Source organism: Vigna radiata, chromosome 7 (assembly GCF_000741045.1).
Source record: "Vigna radiata var. radiata cultivar VC1973A chromosome 7, Vradiata_ver6, whole genome shotgun sequence".
In the NCBI taxonomy this organism is placed as follows: Eukaryota; Viridiplantae; Streptophyta; class Magnoliopsida; order Fabales; family Fabaceae; genus Vigna; species Vigna radiata.
The window spans coordinates 25,817,500-25,840,163 of NC_028357.1; the positions used below are offsets into that span (position 1 = coordinate 25,817,500).

At 32.3% G+C, this 22,664-nt stretch overlaps 1 protein-coding gene across 3 annotated transcripts; it reads left to right on the forward strand.

Annotated features, from left to right (window-relative positions):
• The first annotated feature begins 16,028 nt into the window (after positions 1-16,028).
• On the forward strand, positions 16,029-21,686 carry LOC106766947 (thioredoxin O1, mitochondrial). Of its 3 annotated transcripts, XM_014651744.2 has the most exons (7): positions 16,029-16,316; positions 16,555-16,620; positions 16,800-16,850; positions 17,290-17,369; positions 18,222-18,266; positions 20,978-21,072; positions 21,449-21,686. In XM_014651744.2, the coding sequence occupies exons 1-7, from the start codon at positions 16,118-16,120 to the stop codon at positions 21,456-21,458; spliced, it is 546 nt and encodes a 181-aa protein (XP_014507230.1). In that variant the 5' UTR covers positions 16,029-16,117; the 3' UTR covers positions 21,459-21,686. The 3 variants fall into 3 exon arrangements, with proteins under 3 accessions (XP_014507230.1, XP_022639012.1, XP_014507231.1); XM_022783291.1 differs by lacking the exon at positions 16,800-16,850; XM_014651745.2 differs by lacking the exon at positions 21,449-21,686 and having other exon boundaries at positions 20,978-21,076.
• Positions 21,687-22,664: the final 978 nt, after the last annotated feature.

Here is a 22,664-nt window from a genome sequence, read left to right on the forward strand (position 1 = left end):
TAACCCGGCCCACTTTGCATAGGCCCAATAAGTTTGCCATAAACCTAAGGTTTTTATTTCCTGTACCCAACAATTTATTACGACTTACCCTCAAATTTTCAAAATAAGTATTTCGGAAATGATTTCTAAAATGCTTTGAAATAGTATTTATGAAACAAAATTTGCGAAATAAAACTTTTAAAATAAAATTTGAAATATAATTTCCAAATGTGTAAAATGTATTTTGGAATAAAATTTTCAAGAAAATCTTGTAATTATGATTTTGTGGGCCTCACTCCATTCTAGCACACATTAATTTTGATTTTGTTTTTAAGGACACAACTAAAAAATTGTATTTATATATATATATATATATATATATATGTGTGTGTGTGTGTATGTATGTATAATGATCATATAATTACTTAAAATGTAGATTAAAAAAATTATTATTATTTCATATACATTCTGAGTGAGTAATTACTAATTATGCACATGGAAAGACATGGAAAAATTAATTTTAGAGTATAATTTGAATAAAATTTTATAATATTAGTCTAAATAAATTTGATTTTTCAAAAAAAAAGTACATTCAGATAAATTACATCATAAATTATAAGTGTTAATTCAATTTTATAAACTAAAAAAAAGTATATTTAATTATATTTTAAATCATTTTTAATTAATTATTTTTTATAGTAATTACATTTTAATTACTTGATCTTAAAAAAATATTTAAATAAAATTTATTAAGGATAACTAACGAACTCCATATAAATAAAGGAAATGCTCATTATGTGTGCGTTCTTGTCTTTCATAAAATGAAACTTTCAGTTATATTAGGCATGGTCCAATACTTAGCACTTAAAATGGAACAGTCCAATTGCATGTAGTGGCTCGTGAAGGAGATAACTCTAGAAGAAGCTTGTTTCCGTGGCATAACCCAAAACACGAAAAGAAATAGGAGAGAGGACAAAGCGAAAGGAGTGCGAGAGGCGATGGAGAGAGAAGCAAACGGAGGGCTGCCGAAGGTGCTCAGGCACGGTGGTTGTCGGTGTCGTAGAAGACAAAAGTGTAGATCGCAACAAGAGAGGTAAGAAAATCGTGCCCTTTTCTTATTTCAGTAAACATGAATTGAAACTCAGTGTTTTTGTACATCAAAGGGAAAAAGGGGAAAGGAACTCTATATATAGAGTTCCATGGGGAAAACAAAAACCAGAAAATAAACAGAACAACTGTCTTAGGACAGTTAGGAGAACTATAAGGTTCTCAATATCCTCCCCTCAAGCTGGACGGTGTATACTAACCAGTTCAAGCTTGGGTACAATAGCTCCAAATCTGACGCGATGCGGGAATTTGGTGAAGATATCGGCCAGTTGTTCATCGGATCAGACGGGAAGAAGATGCAGAAGACGCTCTTGTATCTTTTCACGAACAACGTGACAGTCAAGCTCTATATGCTTGGTCCGTTCGTGAAAGCTCTGATTATGAGCTATGTGGCGCGCGAATTTGTTGTCACGGTATAGAACAGGTACTCCAGATTCTTCGGTTTGAAGGTCTTGTAGGAGATAGTGGAGCCACTGTATTTCACAAAGTGGCTGCAAGTGCCCTGTATTTAGCTTCAGTGGAGGATCTGGAGACAGTCCTCTACTTTTTAGATTTCCAGGAAATGAGAGATGGCCCAAGAAAAATACAGAACCCCGTAGTGGATCTCCTTGTGTTGGGACATGTTGCCTAATCAGAGTCGCTAAAGGCTTTTAAGTGCTTAGGAGAGTCAGCTGCAAAAAATAACCCTTCAGATGGTGAAGATTTAATATATCTGAGAGAATGTTGAATAGCCTGATAATGAAAATAGGTGGGTGATTGCATAAATTGAATAAGAAGATTAATAGTAAAGCATAAGTCGGGTCTGGTATTAGTAAGATATAATAACTTCCCTATCAATCTTCTATAGGGTTCAGGATCATCCAAATAGTTGTCTTCTTTGTACAGTGAGCTTGTGTCTTTTAGGAAAGGGGTAAAAGAAGGCTTGCAACCCTGCATTCTGGTTTCCTTAAGTATGTCCAAGGCATACTTCCTCTGACATAAGTGAATTCCCTTCTTGGATCTAGGTACTTCAAGTCCAAGGAAATATTTTAGCTCTCCAAGGTTCTTAATTCTAAACTTTTTGTGTAAAAGTTCCTTTATGCTGTTAATTTCCTCCATAGAATATCCTGCCAACACAATGTCATCCACATATACAAGTAAAGCAGTAAAACTTGTAGTAGTTCTTTTAGTAAATAGTGAGTGGTCGAATTTAGATTGATTGTAATTGGCAGAAATTAGATATGAAGATAATTTTTCAAACCATTGCCTACTGGCTTACTTTAAACCATATAAAGATTTAGTCAACTTGCAAACTGTCCTCCTTTGTGGGTATTCAGACCTGGGGGTAATTGCATATAGACCTCTTCATTTAAGTCACCAAGTAGAAAGGCATTGTCAACATCAAGTTGATGTAGGAACCAATTATTTGAGGTTGCAAGGGCAATGAGAAGCCTAACAGTGGTAAGTTTGGCCATAGGGGAGAAGGTGTCCAGGTAGTTTATTCCTTCCTTTTGAGTATATCCCTTTGCTACCAATCTGGCTTTGTGCCTTTCAATGCTGCCATATGCTTTATACTTGGTTTTATAAACCCATTTACACCCTATGGGTGTTTTTCCTGGTGGCAGCTCAGTTAGGATCCAAGTATTGTTGTCTTGTAAAGCTTTAATCTCTTTTTGCATAGCTTCCACCCATTCACTCTTGACCTTAGCTTCATTATAAGTCTGCAGTTCCTTATTGTTTGTGATTGCCATGGTGTATTTTGAGTGTTTTTCTGACAAATTATCACAACATAACAAATTAGAAATCGGGTAAGGAGTTTTAAAACCATTTTTCACAGATAAAGATTGATTGACCTGATGGACATAATCTCTTAGGTATTCTGGGGTCTTTCTGAGTTTGTCAGATCTCTTATTTTCATGATTTTCCTGATTATCAGTAGCGTTGTTGCTGTTGTTTTTATCAACAAAGATCTGTTGTTGTTCTTCCTGATTAAAAACATTTAAGTCTTTGTGTCTGTCTTCAACAAAAGGGTAATAATCCCTCAAAAGATCATTGAGAGAGTCAGCTTTCTCTTCTTCTGTGATAGTGTCCTGTCTGTTTCCTTGCACATCATTGTAAGGAAAGATGTTTTCATGAAATATAACATTTCTGCTTATGAAAAGTTCTTTGGTGTTTATATCTAACACAATGTATCCTTTAACACCACCTTTAAATCCCAGAAAAATACCTTTTCTAGCTCTAGGATCAAGTTTATTTCTGTTGTTCTCTAGAGTAGAAGCAAAACATAAACATCCAAAAGCCTTGAGATCTACGTAAGTTGGTGGTTCATTATAAAGCATGTCATAAGGAGTTCTATTATCAAGAATGGGTGAGGGCATTATGTTTATCAAATAGACAACATGCCCAACAACATATGACCAATAAGCATTAGGTATATTAGATTGGAAAAGGAGACTACGAGTAACATTAAGTATGTGTTGATGTTTCCTTTCAACAACTGAGTTTTGTTCAGGAGTCTCAACACAACTTTTCTGATGATTAATTCCATGCAAGTCATAAAAGTTTTCACATTTAAATTCGGGTCCATTGTCGGATCAAATATTTTTAACCATTTTGTTGAACTGATTCTTGACTTTAATGATAAAATTCTGCAATAAGTCTCTTGTCTGTCCCTTATTGTTCATTAGAAAAATCCATGTATGNCTACTATAGTCATCTACTATGGTGAGGAAATATCTATGGCCATGAACAGAAATCGTGTTTAGGGGGCCCCATACATCATAGTGAATAATCTCAAAGCATTCAGTAGTAGCAGAAATACTTTTTGAAAAAGATAACTTATGTTGCTTAGCATAATGACAAGTGTCACAAACAAAATTAGTATTTATCTTAACATAAGGAAACTTTTCACATGTATGTCTTACAACTCTATGTCCTGGATGGCCAAGTCTAAGATGCCACAGGTTTACATCAACATTCTTAAAAGAAAAAACAGTTTTTGAAGTGTAACTTTGATCCTGTTTAGGAAAAACTTGTAGGTAATAGAGCTCATTCCAAGAGTTAGCATATCCAATCATCTTCAAGGTACAATTATCCCTTATTTGGCAATGCTTAGATGAGAAAGTTAGACTGCAATTCATATCTTTGATAAGACTTTGTACAGATATCAAATTAAAACAAAAATTTGGTATATAAAGAACATTGAAAATGATAAAATCTTTGGTAAACTGAACTGTTCCAGCATGGTCAGCAGTGAGTATAGTGTTATTAGGTAATTTGATAGAAATCGATTTAATTTTGTAGAAGGTAACAAAGTTAGTTTTGTAGAAGGTAACAAAGGTAGCATGTTCAACACTCCTACCTTGATTTCTCCAATTCTGATCAGGTTTTCATTGGCTATTTCTTTCAGCAAAGTTTGCTAGAATCTTGGTCTCTGTAGGAGTTTGTTTCTCTTGTCTTTCTTATTGGATGATAAGTGAGAAAACCCAGTTGATATTGGGGAGGGGATCCATTAACAAAATCTGTGTCCTAACAGTAGTGTAAGAGTCGTTTAATCCCTTCAGAAAGCATATTACATGCTTGACTTCCCTATATTTGAAGGAAACTTTAAATAAATCACAGCTGCAAGGAGTTGCACATGTGCAGGTAGGTATAGGCCTCAAAGACTCCAGTTCTTCCCAAAGGATTTTCAGATCTGTAAAAAATTGACTCACCCCTCTTTCACCTTGTCTGATTGAATGTATATCTTGTAACAAGTCAGAGATCTTAAAGTAATCTCCCTTGGAAAATCTTTCCTTGAGCTCATCCTATAATTCTTTTGCCTCTTCGACATAAATCACACTTTCAACAATGTGTGGAGACAATGTCTTCGTGATCCATGAAGAAATCATCATGTTGCATCTTTCCCAGGCATCATAAGCAGCATCAGTTTTCTGGGGTCTTTTTATGGTTCCATCAATGAATTTTACCTTATTCTTGGAAAGCAGAGCTCTCCTCATGCTTCTGCTCCAAGATGCATAAATATTCTCGTTCAGAACTTGAGTAATGAGTGTGAGGCCTGGGTTTTCACCTAAGTGTAGATAGTAAGGACTTGCTGGGTTGGATGCCTGATCTCCTTGATCCATGGCAAACGAAAGAAAGCAAGAAAGAAGCCCAAGAAGATATCAAGAACACCGGAAGAGCAACGGAAGCAGAATAGGCACTAGACCTGCTCTGATACTATATTAAGCATGGCCCAATACTGTGCACTTAAAATGGAACGACCCAATTGCATGTAGTGGCCCGTGAAGGAGATAACTCTGGAAGAAGCTTGCTTCCATGGCATAACCCAAAACGCGAAAAGAAATAGGAGAGAGGATAGAGCGAAAGGAGCGCGAGAGGCGATGGAGAGAGAAGCAGACGGAGGGCTGCCGGAGGTGCTCAGGCACAGTGGTTGCCGGTGCCGTAGAAGACAAAAGTATAGATCGCAACAAGAGAGGTAAGAAAGTCGTGCCCTTTTCTTATTTCAGTAAACATGAATTGAAACTCGTTGTTTTTGTACATCAAAGGGAAAAGGGGAAAGGAACTCTATATATAGAGTTCCATGGGGAAAACAAAAACTGGAAAATAAACAGAACAACTGTCTTAGGACAGTTAGGAGAACTGTAAGGTTCTCAATAAATTACAACCACTTTTATTTTAAAAAAAAAAAACAACACAAAACCAAAGATTTATTTTTTAATCCTATATAAGAGAAGCAAGCAGCATAATCCAAAGATTTTTAATGGAGTTGATTTGTATACTATAATTGAGGCTCAAAGATTGCTTTTCTCAAGAGCAAATAAAAAACTAATTTGTTCTTATGTTCTGAACGATTTACAATAAACAATTAATGTAAGAGAAACCAATCCTTCAATTAGGAAATTTGTAATTTTACATACTTCATTTACAAGTGGTATAAGGTACATGTTCAACAATTACGAAGATGCTATGGTTATTTATATGATATTTAATTATCTAGATTTGTTTGTAACTATTACATGTAATGTTAATTGGTGTAAAATTTATGACTTTGTTATATCAAAAGAATTAATAACTTTAGATAGGTTGGGTATTTTTTGTAAAGTATATAAAATGAAGTTAGATCAAATGATGACAAATTTCATGAAGAATAATTTTTTTTGTTATATATGAATCATTTTTAATTACTAAGGATGTAAATTATTCCATCTCATTATTTTTTCGTGATATTAGAGATGTATTCTATGGAATTCCAAAAAAATGACTCTCACATGCTCATATATTACTATGTTTGGCTAGTGAAAACAACTTACAAAATGCAAAGGACATTGATGAAGTTATCTTTGCTAAACTACTTCATCCATATTTGTATCCAAAACTTCAAAGGATGTTGCAACATATATGGTCCATATAGAGCTATTATACAACTCACCATGCATAAAAGAAGCAAGGTGTTCCAAATTTCATCTTAAAAAAAGATAGAATATGTGCCTTATAGTCCTCTTCTTTTAATGAGATATCAAACCCATGTTAATATAAAATATTGCAACAAGTCTAACTTAATCAAGAATTTGGTTAGATATGTGAATAAAGGTTTTGAAAGAGCAATAATGAAAATTACTAATAATCAAGGTAACTTTACAAAAACACCTATTGTCGATAAAATAAATAGACACTTTTATTGTAGATGTTTAATACTATATGAGGTTGTTTGACAAATTTTTGGTTTTGATGTTCACACATATGACTAGGTGTTCAAAGATCAATATTTCATCTCCTACATCAACAATTAGTATTGTTTAAAAGTGATGAACTTGATGTCATATGAAACAAGAACTAACATGCGAATACAATGTTTTTAACTTGGTTTGAGACTAATAAAATTGACAATGAAGGGAAGAACTTGACCTATGATAAATTTTCAAGCAAGTTCGTTTAAATGGCTCAACAAAAGGAATGAAAAATAAATAAATTAAAGTTATAATATTGGTAGTCTTTAGACCTGTCAAACAAGCCCATAAAATGGGATTTGGCCCTAGCCCATGTGGGTTGGGGCCAAAAAAGCCCTTTATTAAAAAAGCCCCTTGGACTAAAAAGCTCTAAAGCCCCATGGGTCAGGGCCAACCCATGGGTTTTCTTTTTTACAGAGAAAACTAAATACCTAACAATAAATTGCATTTTTGTAGAGAAAAGGAACACTTGTGTTAAGTGTTATAACTTGGAAAAATTAAATAAGAAAACTAGTCAGGATATAACATGAATAGGAAAAACAGCGAAACGATATAACACCTAAAACCAAAAATAGGTTCATCAATTCAAACATCAAAAAAGAAAAAACTTGAAAAGTAACCTCAATAAGCATTCATAATTTAGTCAAACAAATTGAAACACATGTCATTATCAAATTCTTCTGTTGGCTCGTCCTTCTTTTCCTCTTCCTTTGCTGCAGCAACTAGAGCACCAAAATCAGCATCAAGAGTAGCAACAGCAGTTGGAGCACCAGAATCAACAGTAGGAGCAGCAAAACCAGCTGGAGCACCAGAATCAACAACAGGAGAAGCAACAACAGCCACTGCAAATTTGCTTGGGTCCTGCATTTACAATGAAGTATCTTTTAGTCACAGCCTCAAGACTTTCAACCTTAAACTGCAAAAACAACTTGCAACTTGCAAAGGAAAACCACAATTTGAAGGTAAAGATTTGCACTACCTATCCCCACCAAAACCAAATCCCAAGAACAAGAAATCTAGACAGTGGGAAAACCCCTACTCAAACCGAAAGCAGATTCAGAAACACCTCCCTCAAAGAAAGAGATAAGATGCCCAAATGAAGATACTTATATCCCATATCCCCAAACACCAAAGTATGTAGAACATGGACCATATGGCAACAACTTGCAAAAGAAAAGGAAACCTGGTCTCCAACCAAAAGAATTAACTAGCTATAATTCCAATGAGTACTCCAGCTTCTTCCAATGCTGATCAAGTCCTATAAGATCACATTGTTATGTTCCATCACCGAGATAAATGTACTTCTTCTCTGATGTAGCATCAACCGAATTTTGGATCCTTTCCATCACCAATCCCTGTATAACATTATTAAAAAGTGTCGACCAATAATGGTTTCAAAAGTTGAACCTTTGCAAGTAATATTAAAAAAAGTTATGTGCTTAATAAAAGTGATATATAATGTGAGAAATAAAGAAAGAGTTGGAGTTAATGCAGTTGCCTTGCACATGTTTGGTGGACAAAGATTACATCCATGAGAAGATTTGACATAATCATGGTACGAGCAAACTCTGAGAATCCCTTCTTCATTAACATAGCTAGGGTTTGCAGTGATCTCCGAGAAACAATTCCAAACCCCATGATGCTTCAAAATTGTTTCAATAAAGAAACTATTTGCATCACTCACCATCTTCAACTCGCACCTGAACATAACAATGTGATCTTAGGTTCTATAAAATCAACATGATGGTAAATGGCATTTTGCCAATAACTTGGAGTACTATAAGCATGTAATCAGATTCAATTAGCAGAAACCATGTTATAATGATGCAGCTAATGATGCAGCTAATGATGCAGCCAATGTCACACAAAATGTTACAATGACTACTCTCATTAGTTGTTATAAGACTTATGGGTGTGTAGTAATCATAATGGAAGAGACTACTTGCACTGACCAGGCTGAAAATTGGTTCACAAGGACTGATGATTCTACTTTGACTATTCATTTTGGAGAGGTTCTGATTGCCATTTTCAAATCTGTTACAAACAAAAGAGTATTTTTAAAATTTTGGAGAGGTACCAGAGTCAAATATTGCATGAAACTCAACATCAACAACAAGATCTTCCACAAAAATTTGGGTTATGCTGATGTTATAAGTTGGACTGCAGGGATTAATTAAGCACCAGTACAATTAGACACAAGAATTTTTACCAAAAATAATTCTTGTGTTAGCAGCATCTGTTATATCATCATATGTGATTAAGTTCAACACGTTACATCTGACATTACAAATCATATTGAATTTTAAAGGACTATCATTCTACAAAAATTATAGACAATAATTAAAAAAATTAATAATTAGAAAGTAAATTAAAGCTATGATGTCACCGAGTCTACTTGTGATCACTTTCACTACCCACAATGTTGAAGACTTTCAACATCTTCTAAATGTTTAGACTCATCAATATCCACATGACCAAAAATATCTTCAACAATTTCATTTATCATAAGCAATTGAAATACAATCAAACCACTAGTTTAGAATTAATAATTTAATGTAAAGTACGTATTTTTAAAAATAATAACATATACACTTACCACTAGGATTTTCAGAAAATCCATATAACCAATTTTGAGTACAAATCAACATTTGCACATGCTCAGGAAGAATGGAACTTCTATATTTTGAAAGTACATGCCCACCTTTACTAAAAGTTGACTCTGATGCCATTGTAGTAATGGAAATACTAAGCACATCTCAAGCCATTATAGATAATATTACAAAGTTTTTCTCATTAGTCTTCCAATATTTGAGCACATCAAAATCTTCACTGTCTTCATTAGCATATATTGCTGGTTCATCTAAATAAACATCTATTTCGTTCTTTCCAATGATAGATTTTGATTCGTTCTGACACATTTTAAAATCCTACAATGCATTACATATTAATTATCAAAACAAAACTGGAAACACTGAAAAAAAAAATGAACACTATATATAAAATGCTTACCAAAATAATCCTTGATCTCTTAAACTTTTTCCCTTCAGTATTGGGCTGAGACATCAAGATGGATTCAGTAGGTGATTAGGAAAGAGGAATACTACAGGTAGAAAAGTTCTTTACATATCCTTTAAATAACCTCTTGAACTTCTCTAACACTTTCTTTGTTTTCTCTACACAGGTTAAAGGATCCAACTTTTTATAACAATATGTTATAAAATCAACCTTTAGTCGTGGATAAAGAATAGCTCCAAAAGCTAACCCAATACTATACTCCTTCCAATACTTTTGAAACTTTTCTTTCATATTACAAGCCATGTCAAGGTGACATCTTCATTCAACAAATTTTCTTCAATGATAAGCTGAATTTTCCAACTTTGCATAAAATACAAGTTTGAAGTGGGATAAGATGAACCAGACATCATCTTTGTAATCTCATAAAATGGTTCTAAAAATTGACATATTTTCTCTCCCTTATTCCATTCCTCAGAAGATATTTTCTTCAATGATGAGCTGAATTTTCCAAATTTGCATAAAATACAAGTTTGAAGTGGGATAAGATGAACTAGACATCATGTTTGTAATCTCATAAAATGGTTCTAAGAGTTGACATATTTTCTCTCCCTTATTCCACTCCTTAGAAGATGGACAATTTTTATAATTTCTATCAACCACTTTGAGCATTAGAAAAGCTTCCTTATATTTGATTGCACTTTCAAGCATTAAATAGGTTGAATTCCATCTTGTAATCACATCTAATCTCAAACCCATGCTCATATTTATACTGACATCACTAACACATTCTTTGAATTTGAGAGTTCTTCCATATGATGATTTAACATACTTAATACTCTCTCTAATACTATGGAGTGCTTTGTCAATCATCTTTAAACCATCTCGAACTATCAAATTAAGAGTATGAGCACAACATCGTTCATGGAAAAAATCACCATCACATAATAATTTTTTATGAACACAAAGATGACTTTTCAGAATGTCTTGCAAAATATTATTGGCAGAAACATTGTCTAGGGTAATTGAGAAATTTTTCTTATCAATACCCCATTACTTTAGGCAATCAAACACAACACTTTCTAGTTCAACACCTGTATGTGGTGGTTTCATTCGACAGATGTTAAGAATCTTACTTGTCAGATTTGAGATTTCCTTTTTATTGGTGGTAGCACTCTCAGATGGACCAGGAGTTTCAGATGAAGATCATCAACCAAAATCAAAGGGTTACTCTTATGGTGGTCCATATTTAAAAGCTATTGCACACAGCTGCATAGATAAATGAACAATATTTTTAGTAGGTGTTCAATAAAGATATTTTTGGGTCAAGAAAACTGCTTTTGAAAAGAGAAAGACGAGACCCATAAAACATGGTTCTGCTCTTATTTCAGCAGCTATTGGAGGTGTGTATATATTCTACTTATTTCTTGATCTACTGGTAACTACTTTAAATATATTCTGATTATACATTTCACACTATTTCTCGTGTTTTTAGAATATAAAGTAATATTTTTAAGAGACTTAAATGGTTAATTATACTAAAAAAATGTTAAATTTTAATTATTTGAAAGGTTAGTTTTTATCTAACCAAGAAAAGTTTTGGATGATGATGCAATAAATTAATAATAAAAAAGCATACATAAAAGTTGTGGACAAAAATTACTCTGTGAAAGGAAAATGAAACTGTGAAAACAAAAGAGACTTGTTTAATGTGGAATGTTGACAATTTTATTTGGTTTGATCTTGATAAGATACACCAAACTTTCATAAAAGATAATCATTTCTTTAATAAGGACCTTATCTTATGGATGAGACTGACACGTTTGCCTACATGTGATATTATCACAAACCATCACATGCATGTAACCAAAATAGTATCTTCAAAGAAAATCATTACTAAAAAGCAAAATACTAAAGCTACTATTTACAATATTTATTTATAGTATATTTTTATTTAATAAAAATTAAATTACTATACTATAATTGTGCATAAATAAATACATTTATTGCCTAAGATTCCTACAAATAATATTAAAATTTTAGAACATTTTCTATTTATTTTCATACGTGTATTCAAGTTAATCCAAACATGTTCCAATCATAATATTAATTGTGGAAGCAACAAAAGAAGAAATATATCATTTAACAACATTGAAGAGCAAAAAGTAGTTGGAAAGAAAAGAAAAAACAGTAAAAGAATTCATTCCATGGAATGAAGTATCCAATCAACAATATATAAGCTAAAAAGCTTACAGAAGGAGGGGCTCTGTTCTAATTCAACGTCAAAATGTAGATTCAGCGTCAAACCAAATGATCTACTTGATGGATCAATGAATAATATTCGAGAAACAACCTAAATTACACACAATGCACTTAGAAATTGAAAGTAACTCTGAAAAGTAGTAATATGATTGGCAGAACAAAAGACAACTAAAAAACACATCAACCATATATCGAACCCAATGCAAACATCCATCAAGGCAAATGAGTGTGATGACACTCTTCAACTGCTTGCTAAGAAACTCAGAAAAAATGAGTAATTTTATCTAGGTACTCTCTCTATACACACATTTCTATATATAATCATTGTCTCCTGTAGTAGTTGTTGTTCATTGTTAAAATTTCATCACTATATTAGTTACGTATATGGTATGTCTCAGGCACACAATTGATGACTCAAGAGCGCAGAAAAGCCATCTGGACCATATATGGTTTGTGCGATTTATCCTCAATGGCATGCTACAAAAGCTTATCAAATAAGGCTTGTGGTCCATTATTTCTTTGTTTAAATTGAAATTGAAATTGACTACACTTTGTCCATTGAAGTGTGATATAGAAGAACAAATTAACTAGTGGATGGCCCTAATGTTTCTCACATCACACCAAAGGCCTTGGACAGGTGGGAGAAAAGATCATATGATGTTTTTGAAGGGCCCCCTTATGATATGCATGATGCTGCCCTCTTAGATACAGTCTCAAAGTACCCAGTTGATATACAGGTACACCACTGCACAAGCACCAAAACTGGACTCTGAAATTGAACATTTTACCTTTCATAGTTTCTAGGGAAAATAAATCATTGTTTACATCAACACTCAAACTAGTCAAATGAGTGTTTACATCTCACACTGACTATACATAGACCATAATATGCTTTGACAATCCTTACCTCAGGAGCTAGTTTTTCATGTTTAAATTTAAGATGGTATCAAAGTTTGTCACGGATCTAACATTGGGTCACTCTTAAATTTTCAAAAATATACCTTGACACATGCAAATTTTCTAAAAAAATGTCTTATTTGAATGTGAAGGAGTTGTGGCAGTCAACCTTTTAAAGTAGAGTTAGCCAAACCCAAATTCAAGAACAAGGAAAATGGAGATTATAGTGTTTACCAGAAGTGAAATCTGGAGGCGGTGATGTTGTGGTGATGAGATTCGGCGAGGTCTCAGCGGAAGAGAGATGTTGCGGTGATGAGATTCGTGAACTTTCGGGAGAAGAAGAATGTTCGATCGATGAAAACATTGATTGCGTATATGTTGATGTTTTAGTGAATGATGAAAGAAAAAGTACTTTGATTGAAAAAGGGGGCTCAACCCACCCTGAAGATGTCCCAACCCATTTTACTCAGGGCTTTTGGGGGCTGGGACTTTTAACAAGCCCCCTGTTAAGTGGACCACTAAAACGAGGCCTAATTTTAAGTAGGGTCAGGGTTGACCCATGGTTAGTGGATTAAAATGGCACTTCTAGTAGGCTTACATATTCATGTATGATCATGTGAATTGTATTATAAAGACATACTGATAAAGAAAAAAATTTGTATTTATAAGGATAACATAATGATAAGTAACAAATAAATTTTCTAAGCATATTATTGTTATGCTTTAGGATTATTAGGAGATGATGATGAATTCCTTGATGAAATCAAATAGGTTGGCAAACTTGTTTTGAGACACCCTACAAAAGAATAGGTATTATTGACTGTCAAAATTCATCGAAAATGTAAAAAATTTGTCAGTGAGAAATTTTCTCTAATAGACCAAAATCTATCGGTAAAAATGCAGTCAATAATATTTACCGACAAAATTTGATATTTGTTGATAATTACTGAAGGACAAACTCGTTGGTAATTACTAATGTCATTTGATAATTACCAAAGGATATATCTATCGATAAAATGACATAACATTACCCATGAATAATTCTATCAGTAAATGTAATGCATGTTATAGTGGGTAAATGTAATGCATGTTATAATGGAGTGAGTTATATTCTCTACACTTTCAATACTATATATCCCATACAAACAAGCAACAAAATGGAAATTATATATACATATTGTTAGATATATTATATTATTATATCTTTGATAGATATCTTATCTTTATCTTTTACTTTTAGTTAGTTTGTTATTATTATTTTAGACTTAACTCATATATTTTCTATTATAAATAGAGTATCCCATATCTATATTCAACAAAAGGAAGATTAATTTCATATATATTTTTTACTATATTGAACACATAACACCTAAACAAAACTGCTAATATTTTAATAGAATTTTATATGTATTTTAAACATTAAAAACTTACAGATTTATATTGTGTTCACCTAATAATCTGACATTGTTTAGGAATTGAAAAATATAGCAATTTAAATACGCTTTCCTCTTCCAATCATACAAACACCTTTTTAAGAATAAAACAATGATACGAATTTCAAGTTCCAAAACAGACTAACCTCGAATAAAATGATTCTACGAGAACAAAATCAAGATTCCAAAGATAAATTCTCCTTTCTTAAATCAATGAAAAATGATTCCAAAAATAAACTATTGTTTCCTTAACTATCAAATGAAGTCAATGGACTTGAAACATATTATATTTTAATTTTTAGACTTACAAAATTATGATATTACATTTTCAATATTATTTTATATACTAATTTTAATATTATTTTTACTTCTATTTAACTTTTAAACCTTATATTAAAAAGTTCTTTTACTAGAAACTATTCCAGGTTTAAAAGTATTAATAAGAAAAAGAAGATACCTTGCTTGAACTAGAGACCAAACTTAAGATTTAAATCGATGATTTCAAAGGATTGAACAATAAGTTGAAGGTGAAATTTTAAATATACTTAAAACATATATTTACTTTATGAATGTGTTCCTTGATTTGAAAAAAAAATCAAATTTGGAAGATATTTATTGTTAGAGAAATCCAACTTCAACTTAAGAGAAACGCTATTCCTCCACAATAAAAACACATTCTCAAATAGACTTAAACAAATTATCAAGTACACTTTTTAAAAATATAATTAATTATAAATAAAAATACGAATTTTTCATAATATTAACTTTTTAATATTATTGAAGCATATGCATTTTATAAAATTGATATGATATTATACAAACCATAAAAAAGGGTTGCAGGGTGTCAAAGTTTGGAAAAGATTTCTATAAAATTTATTACTGAAAACGTCTTATTTGAAATTTCTTTAATTAAAAGATATAAGTATATAAAAGGTAAAATACCTTTTTTGTCCCAGTTTTGGTTACGAATATTCGAAATGGTCCCTATTTTATCTTTCTGTTCAATATAGTCCTAAAAAACTTAATTATATTCAATTTAGTCTTTTTTCTGTTCAATATAGTCCTAAAGAATGTAATTTGTATTCAATTTAGTCCTTTTTACAAACTCCGTGAACCACAAACAAGGACTAAATTGAACACAAATTACATTCTTTAGGACTACATTGAATATAAAAAGGACTAAATTAAACATATAATTACGTTCTTTAGGACTATATTGAACAGAAAAATAAAATGGGACCAGTTTGAATATTCGTAACTAAAATTGGGAAAAAAAAAATTTATTTAACCTATATAAAATGATTTATTTAAAGTAAAATATGAATTCTCAAATAAAGCTAAATAAAATTTATTTAGAGAATAAGTAAATAAAAGAATATATAAAAATGAATCTTAAAATTGATTTTTTTTAAGTAAAAGTACAAGTTTCATGAGTTTTTTTTTTTTAATTCTTTACTAATTAAATAAAACTGGGTATGCTTATTAAAATTGTTAAACTGGTTTGTTAAAGCACTTTATGTTGTTACCACAGTACACTTTGTTTTAATATTTATTACTTCTAATAAAATTAAACTAAATAATAAAAAATATATTAAAAATTATGTTAAACCTAAACCCAGAGAGCATAGCGTTTATTGTGGGGGAAAGCGTTTATTGTGGGGGAAGTTGTGAAGTAAGAAAAAGCACACGAAGCGTGAAGGAAGGGAAGCAGAATCAGCGATGGCGAGAAACTGGTTGTTTCGATCTTTGGCTCTTCGACATGCGATAAAGAATAGTGTTCGGCCGATCTTCTTCAACGCTCACCACCGCTATCTCTCAGTCCCACCCAAACCATCTCTCTTTGCCACCGCAATTGCTTCCTCTCAACTCTCTCTCCTCCCATCCTTCCACCACTCCCGCTCCCTCTCCTCCGCCGCAGGTCTCTCTCTCTCACACACACGTTCTGCATTGCTTGATTTTTATATGCGAACGAAAGGAATCGCGTTATTTTATTTGCTGCGCTGTGTGCATTATTCACCTTTGCATTAACCTCTATTCCTGAATTCGCTTCCTACCGATACTATTTCCACTTGATGAAAACGAATTTATATTTTTAATTGTTTTAAGTTTATTTCACTGCGTCGGAATAACTAAGTCTATTGGTGAATTATTTTCAGGTTCTTCTGATGTTGTACTTGTTAATTCAGAGGAAGAGTTCAACAACATCCTTACCAAAGTCAAAGGTATGTGTATGTTTTGTTGCTATTTTCTTATAGAAGTTTGTTATTCCATGAATTTGCAAATGGGTTTTTGTACAGGTCTGTAAATATATTTTATTCTTCTTCTGTTTTGTTATTCTTTTATATGTGGATGAATCTATAGAGAGCTGAATTTTTCTACCTGATGAAATTCTGTTCAATAGATAACTCGTTGCACGCTGTCTTCTATTTCACTGCGGTTTGGTGTGGACCTTGTAAGTTGCGGTGACCCTTTCTTATGTTGACTTAGATATTTCCAATGAATTGTAATTATTTTACTGTGCTGTTTATTCTTGGTGATGCATGTGTGTGACCATTGCAAAAGAATAATTTGAGAGTATTTGGTGTATGTATGATACGAAACAATAAATTATGCTCCCAGTGAATGTGAGATCGCCAACTCTTTCAGAAACGCTAAAGAGAATATGTTTTGTTATGTACTCTAAACTTACAAACCAGTTTTTTGCGCTTGTTTGAGTTGAGTAATTCATCTTTTGGCGGATAGAAAAAATTATGTGGAATGTGCATGCCATAAATTATTGGTTTTTCACAAAGAGGTGGTGTTTATGATTTTGTTGTTTGTATATGTTTTTCTTGATGTCTGTATTCTATAGAAAAATTCTCACTGTTTTTGTGGTGTATACTTCTGTTTAGGCAGGTTTATTTCTCCTATAGTTGGGGAGCTCAGTAAGAAGTATCCTCATGTGACAACATATAAGATTGACATCGATCAGGTACGGAGTATATTAATTGTGTGATCTGTGGTTTTGAATCATGAGCCAACCTACAATTTATTTAATAGATTTCAGAATGCCACTTTTTTTTCCCTTTTTGTTATCTTAGATTGAATTTTCAATAAGAAGATGTATCGCACAGTTGAAAATAGCTTAAAATTCATATTCTGCGTGAGTCTAATTATATTTTGGGCGTTATAAAATATGAATGTAGGACACATAAGTATGCATGTCTTGTAGTCACTGACTCGTTATCCATTTGTTGTTAATATATAAAAAAATATAAGTCACAAGTTAAGACTTGCTTACTAAGATGCTTGAAAAGTGATATGATAACATACAGACGTAAATGCTTACAAGGAATCACATGATCAGATTTACATGCTTTGTACTTTTTATTATGTTGCTACTCTTACAAAGTAGTTTAGGTCTAACACAACTTCAGAAAATCAACTTGTAAAGTGAGGATTACCTTCATTTATATAGACTTAGTTTTTTCCCAATTCACCTTATATCCAACATTAATGGGCTTGGAACGTGGATAGCATGGTAAGTGACCCTTTTTGTGGATCTAGAGTAGACTATGATACCATCTTATAACATGGTTTAGGTTTAACTCAATCTTACAAAATTAGCTTGGAAGTTGATGATTACTTTCATTTATATATTTTATTTTGACACTATTTATAGTCAGTATGAGACTTGGGTTTGGGCATTTGGTGGTTTCTCCCTTTTTCATTACTTTTTTGCATGTTAAACTTAAAAGTATGTTTTGCGCAATTTTAATGATTTATGGCTTCAAGAAGTTTCCATGTATCAAGGTGCTTAAACATTCACTTTCACTTTTCCCAGGAAGCAATTCAAGGCACATTGGGCAAATTGCAGATTACATCTGTGGTAATTTATTTGACATTGTGTTAGAAATTTGTGTTCATATACTGCTTGTGGTGATAAAACCTGTTTTTTGCACATGTATACAATAAAATCTGGTTGTAGATTGTTAATCATATCAGGCATTCATCAACAATTTGAAACTTCTCCCTCTGTTTATTCATCTATTTTTATTAATGCATGCCTCTTTTTGTTCGTTTCTCTCTTTCTATTATTGCTTTGATAATTTTTAATGTATTTGGTAAACATCTTTGTCAGTGGATTATTATTTCATTAACGAAGTGGTGAAACCCTAATGATTTGGTAAACATCTTTGTCAGTGGATTATTATTTCATTAACGAAGTGGTGAAACCCTAATGGGAGGGGTGAATTGAACTATCACCATTTTTCAAAATAGGATAACAAATTATTATTGAATTGATTGATCAAGATCACAGCATATCAATTTAAAGCAAGATTGAAGATACAAGATATACGAGAAGTATAATATGCTGTATAACAAGTAAAGAAAAGAGAGAGGAGAGAGACTCCAGATTTGTGGTGGTTTACTCTATCACAAGAGCTACATCTAGTTACCTAATCACCCTGATTAGACCAATCTACTACATTTTCAAGTTTCACAAGAACCTCTTAAGAAAACTAGAAAATACAATACGCACACAACTAGATCTTGAACTATACAAGATCTCTAGCGACACTTAAGAAACCCTATCACAAACAACACACTTGGCAGCCCTAGTTAAGATGAATATACCATAGAAATTACAGAAAAGGAGCAAGATCACTTGGACAAAGATACAACACAATAGAGAAGAAAAGATATGAAGGTTATTACAATGTGAACTTCATAAACCAAGGCTTTGAACCAAAGATTAAAGCAAGAAGGCTCCAAGAAGTGTTTTTAATCTCAGGTTAGAGTCTCTCTTAGTAGGCAAAGTGTTTTAGTTTCAAAAATAATGGTTTTAATTTCATATCATATATGGTTTTGAAATTAGAGAGATATAAAGATTATGGTAGTTGATAGTTTTAATCGATTAAAAAAGAGCTTACTAAGATATCGTAGTTTTTAATTGGTTAGAACAATATTCTGATATATTAAAATCAGTTTTAAGTGGGTTGGATTGATTAAAGCAGAACAGTAAAAGCAAAACTTGATATAAGTGATTTTAATCTATGTAAACTCGTTTTAATAGATTAAAACAGACAAATTGACAGTTTTGGATTTTAGGTGATTATAATTGATTAAATCGTTATTTAAAGCGATTCAAATGTTCTTTCTTGCTTTCCAACAAATCTAAGAACATTTTAACGGATTAAAACAAATTTTAATCTATTAAAATAAAACTAAAAACCACAAAGGGTACCAAAACACTTTCAAAGGCTTTCCAACTTAACAAATGATTAAGTTAAAGGAAGCACTTATGACACGATCAAATCCACAAATTACAATCTAAACCCCCAGATCAAACACAAGATCAACATCTTCAAAGCTAATGTGATCATCAACATAGCATATTGTGGTTAGAAGGATCAAATTTTCAAGCTTGTAATCACCAAATCTTAAAAATTCAAGCTTTAATATAAAAAATATTCCATGCTTATTCTAGTTCGGCAGTGTAAGTTGTGTGCTTTCAAACCCGTTCAACCGAACTACAATTTTACAGTTTTGGTTGGGTTAGTTTTTTTTTAGTGCTTCCAATTAACATTGGGTTAGGGAGTTTTAAACCCGATGAACCCAACCTACCACAACTTTTTAATAAAAATACTAATTGTCTAATAAATCTACTGTGTAAAACCAGTTTTATGTTTTATTATATGAATATTGTTGTACGAATACTAGGGATAAATATTTCATCTCGCATATGCTATAAGAAATAAATATCAATGTCATAGTAGAATATTATCTATAATTTCTTGTCTTGGGACCCCATTCACTGAGTTGCAAAACATATCTATGAATATTATTTTATCATTGCTATTTTGACTTTCCAGTAATTTTAGAATTACTGGTTATGTATATCTTATAAGTATCATCCTTAGATTTCAAGTATTAAGAAATATTAAAATTATTTTTTCAGGTATTTTTCTTTAAGGGGTGATAAGGTTTTCTAATTACTTAATCTGATAACCCATCTATACCCAAACCAATTATGGTTGGGATGGATTGAGTTAGGTTGAAAATTAGATTAAATTCAATGCAAACTTAGGCCACTTATATATCTCTATTCTAAGACCTAGCTTTAATTTGTATACATGCTCAGGTAAGCTATGCTATCATTGTCAATTGACTTAAATATGGCTTATCAATTTAAATTTCCACTGATTTATCTGTCATTGAACAAGTGTGCTACAGTAGCGTTGTTTTTAATATCAATATGTAATTGTGAAGTCACTAAAGATTTTGGCAATTTCAGACTGTAAATCTCAGCGTGGCTTTTGTTAACATGAAATTCTTTACTTGTACTCTAAGATTTAGCTCTTCCCTTGCTTAAGAACTTTTTGTGGTGCATTAATGGTGATTATGAAATTCTTCTATGACTAAGGTGATTCTTCAGATTTTTACATGTACATAACACGCCATTTCTCAATTTTTTAATATTCAGTGGAGAGTAGAAAATGCTTTATCTCTGTCCTTGCAATCTTATCTTAAACGCTTCACTGTAATATCCCTCCTCCTAAAGGTTATAACTTATAGCAATGTTTTTACCTTCTGCAGCCTACACTTCATTTCTTTCAGAATGGGAAAATGGCCGATGTTCTTGTAGGTGCTGATGTTGCACGATTGACCAATATTACAGAGAAACTCTTCAAGTAATCCTTCGGAGTTTTATTTTATGTTATGCTTTGTGAATATGAGCATGCACTGGGAGGCTGTTATCTCCCTCTGTCCACTAGGATTTTTAAGTAACATTTGCTTTTCAAGTTGTAATGCTCTGTTCTGAATGTGATTATTGATCTGTTGTATAATGTTACATGTATTTTTCTTTTTCCTTTTGTAATTATGCATTTAGGTATGGACAGATAACACATTCGAACCTACTCCTTTACATACATATATGCATGAGAAAAACATTCTTTGTTTATGTATTTTCACCCACTTGATAACTCATTTCCTGGGTTATCCCCTTTCCACCCTAAAGAGAAACATTCTGGTTGAATAAATTGAGATGTTTCTGTTTCGTCACAGGAAGAACTGACTTTGATTGAGGTGAGAATGTTGCTGAATGGACGATGAAGTACAGAATGATTAATTGTAGCTGCTTAGAAGACCAAGGCACCCCCTCCTTATTGTCTGGTTGGCATAGTATTGGAAGTGTAACCTACCTTCATCATTTGATTGTATTTTTAAAATTTCCATCTCAGAAAAGAGAGAATATTGAGAAGTTGGAGATTCTTAAAAATTATCATTCTATATTAAAACTTAATTGTTGTATCGTAAGAGTCGTAGTTTGCATGTTGTTTCGTGGTTTCTGAGCGCCCTTTTTCAGAAGTGATAATTTTAGATCACGCTTTGTTCTTTCCGAGCAACGTAGTACGACTTTTGTGAAGTACAATGAGTTTCACCTCAGGCGGCTTCAGATTGTCAAAGTCATCAAGCCTCGATGTCTTGTCTCTTCCAAATATTCTAACGTTCTAGACCATTCCGTCCAAGGCCTATTTGGGTTAAAAGCTTACGTACACTTTACTGACCAAGTTTCTTTAGGCTTTCACACCTCAGGGTTCATTCAATTAAACAAAAAATTCAAATTGTATGGAAGATTTTAATATGAACAATGATACTTATATAGATAATTTCTCAACTGCATAATAGGTATATGAAATTAATATTAGCGAGAGAAATAAACAGAATAAAAGAATGATTCCCTTGAGATTAAAACTGATAAAGAAATATTCTTAAGGGCTCAAAAGATTCTTTTCATGTTCTACTATTTATAGTGATAAAGAGTTGATACAATAGGAAGATGGAAGGTTAAGGAACTGTCCTAGACTGCTACGTACAATCATTAGAGATAATCCAACACATTACTCCCTACTTTAGTCCTATTGACTACACTAAAATAGGTAGATTTAATAATTATTCTAACACTCTCTTAAGCTGGTGAATACAAATTGTATGAACCAAACTTGGAATAGATAAACTCAATTTTGAACTAGATGATTTGTCTTCAAGATTATGAGGCAAACAGATGTGTTATCACATGTCAATGAACAACTAACAACAACTTATGAACTTCAAAAGTGGACGACGAAGAGCAATGGTGAACAATGACAAACTACAAGGATTGAATCCCCATCTCTGAGATGGATGGGTGATGGGGCCTGTAGTGGTTGAAAGCTACAAAACTACAGGGACAACTATACTTATGTGGCTTGAACTGCCATATTTGGCTTGCAGTGTCTTA

Coding starts and splice junctions, on each gene's coding strand:
- LOC106766947 (XM_014651744.2), top strand. CDS start 16,118: ATGGCGAGAAACTGGTTGTTTCGATCTTTGGCTCTTCGACATGCGATA. Junction 16,851..17,289: donor TGCGGTTTGGTGTGGACCTT/GTAAGTTGCGGT, acceptor ACTTCTGTTTAG/GCAGGTTTATTTCTCCTATA. Junction 18,267..20,977: donor AATTGCAGATTACATCTGTG/GTAATTTATTTG, acceptor TACCTTCTGCAG/CCTACACTTCATTTCTTTCA.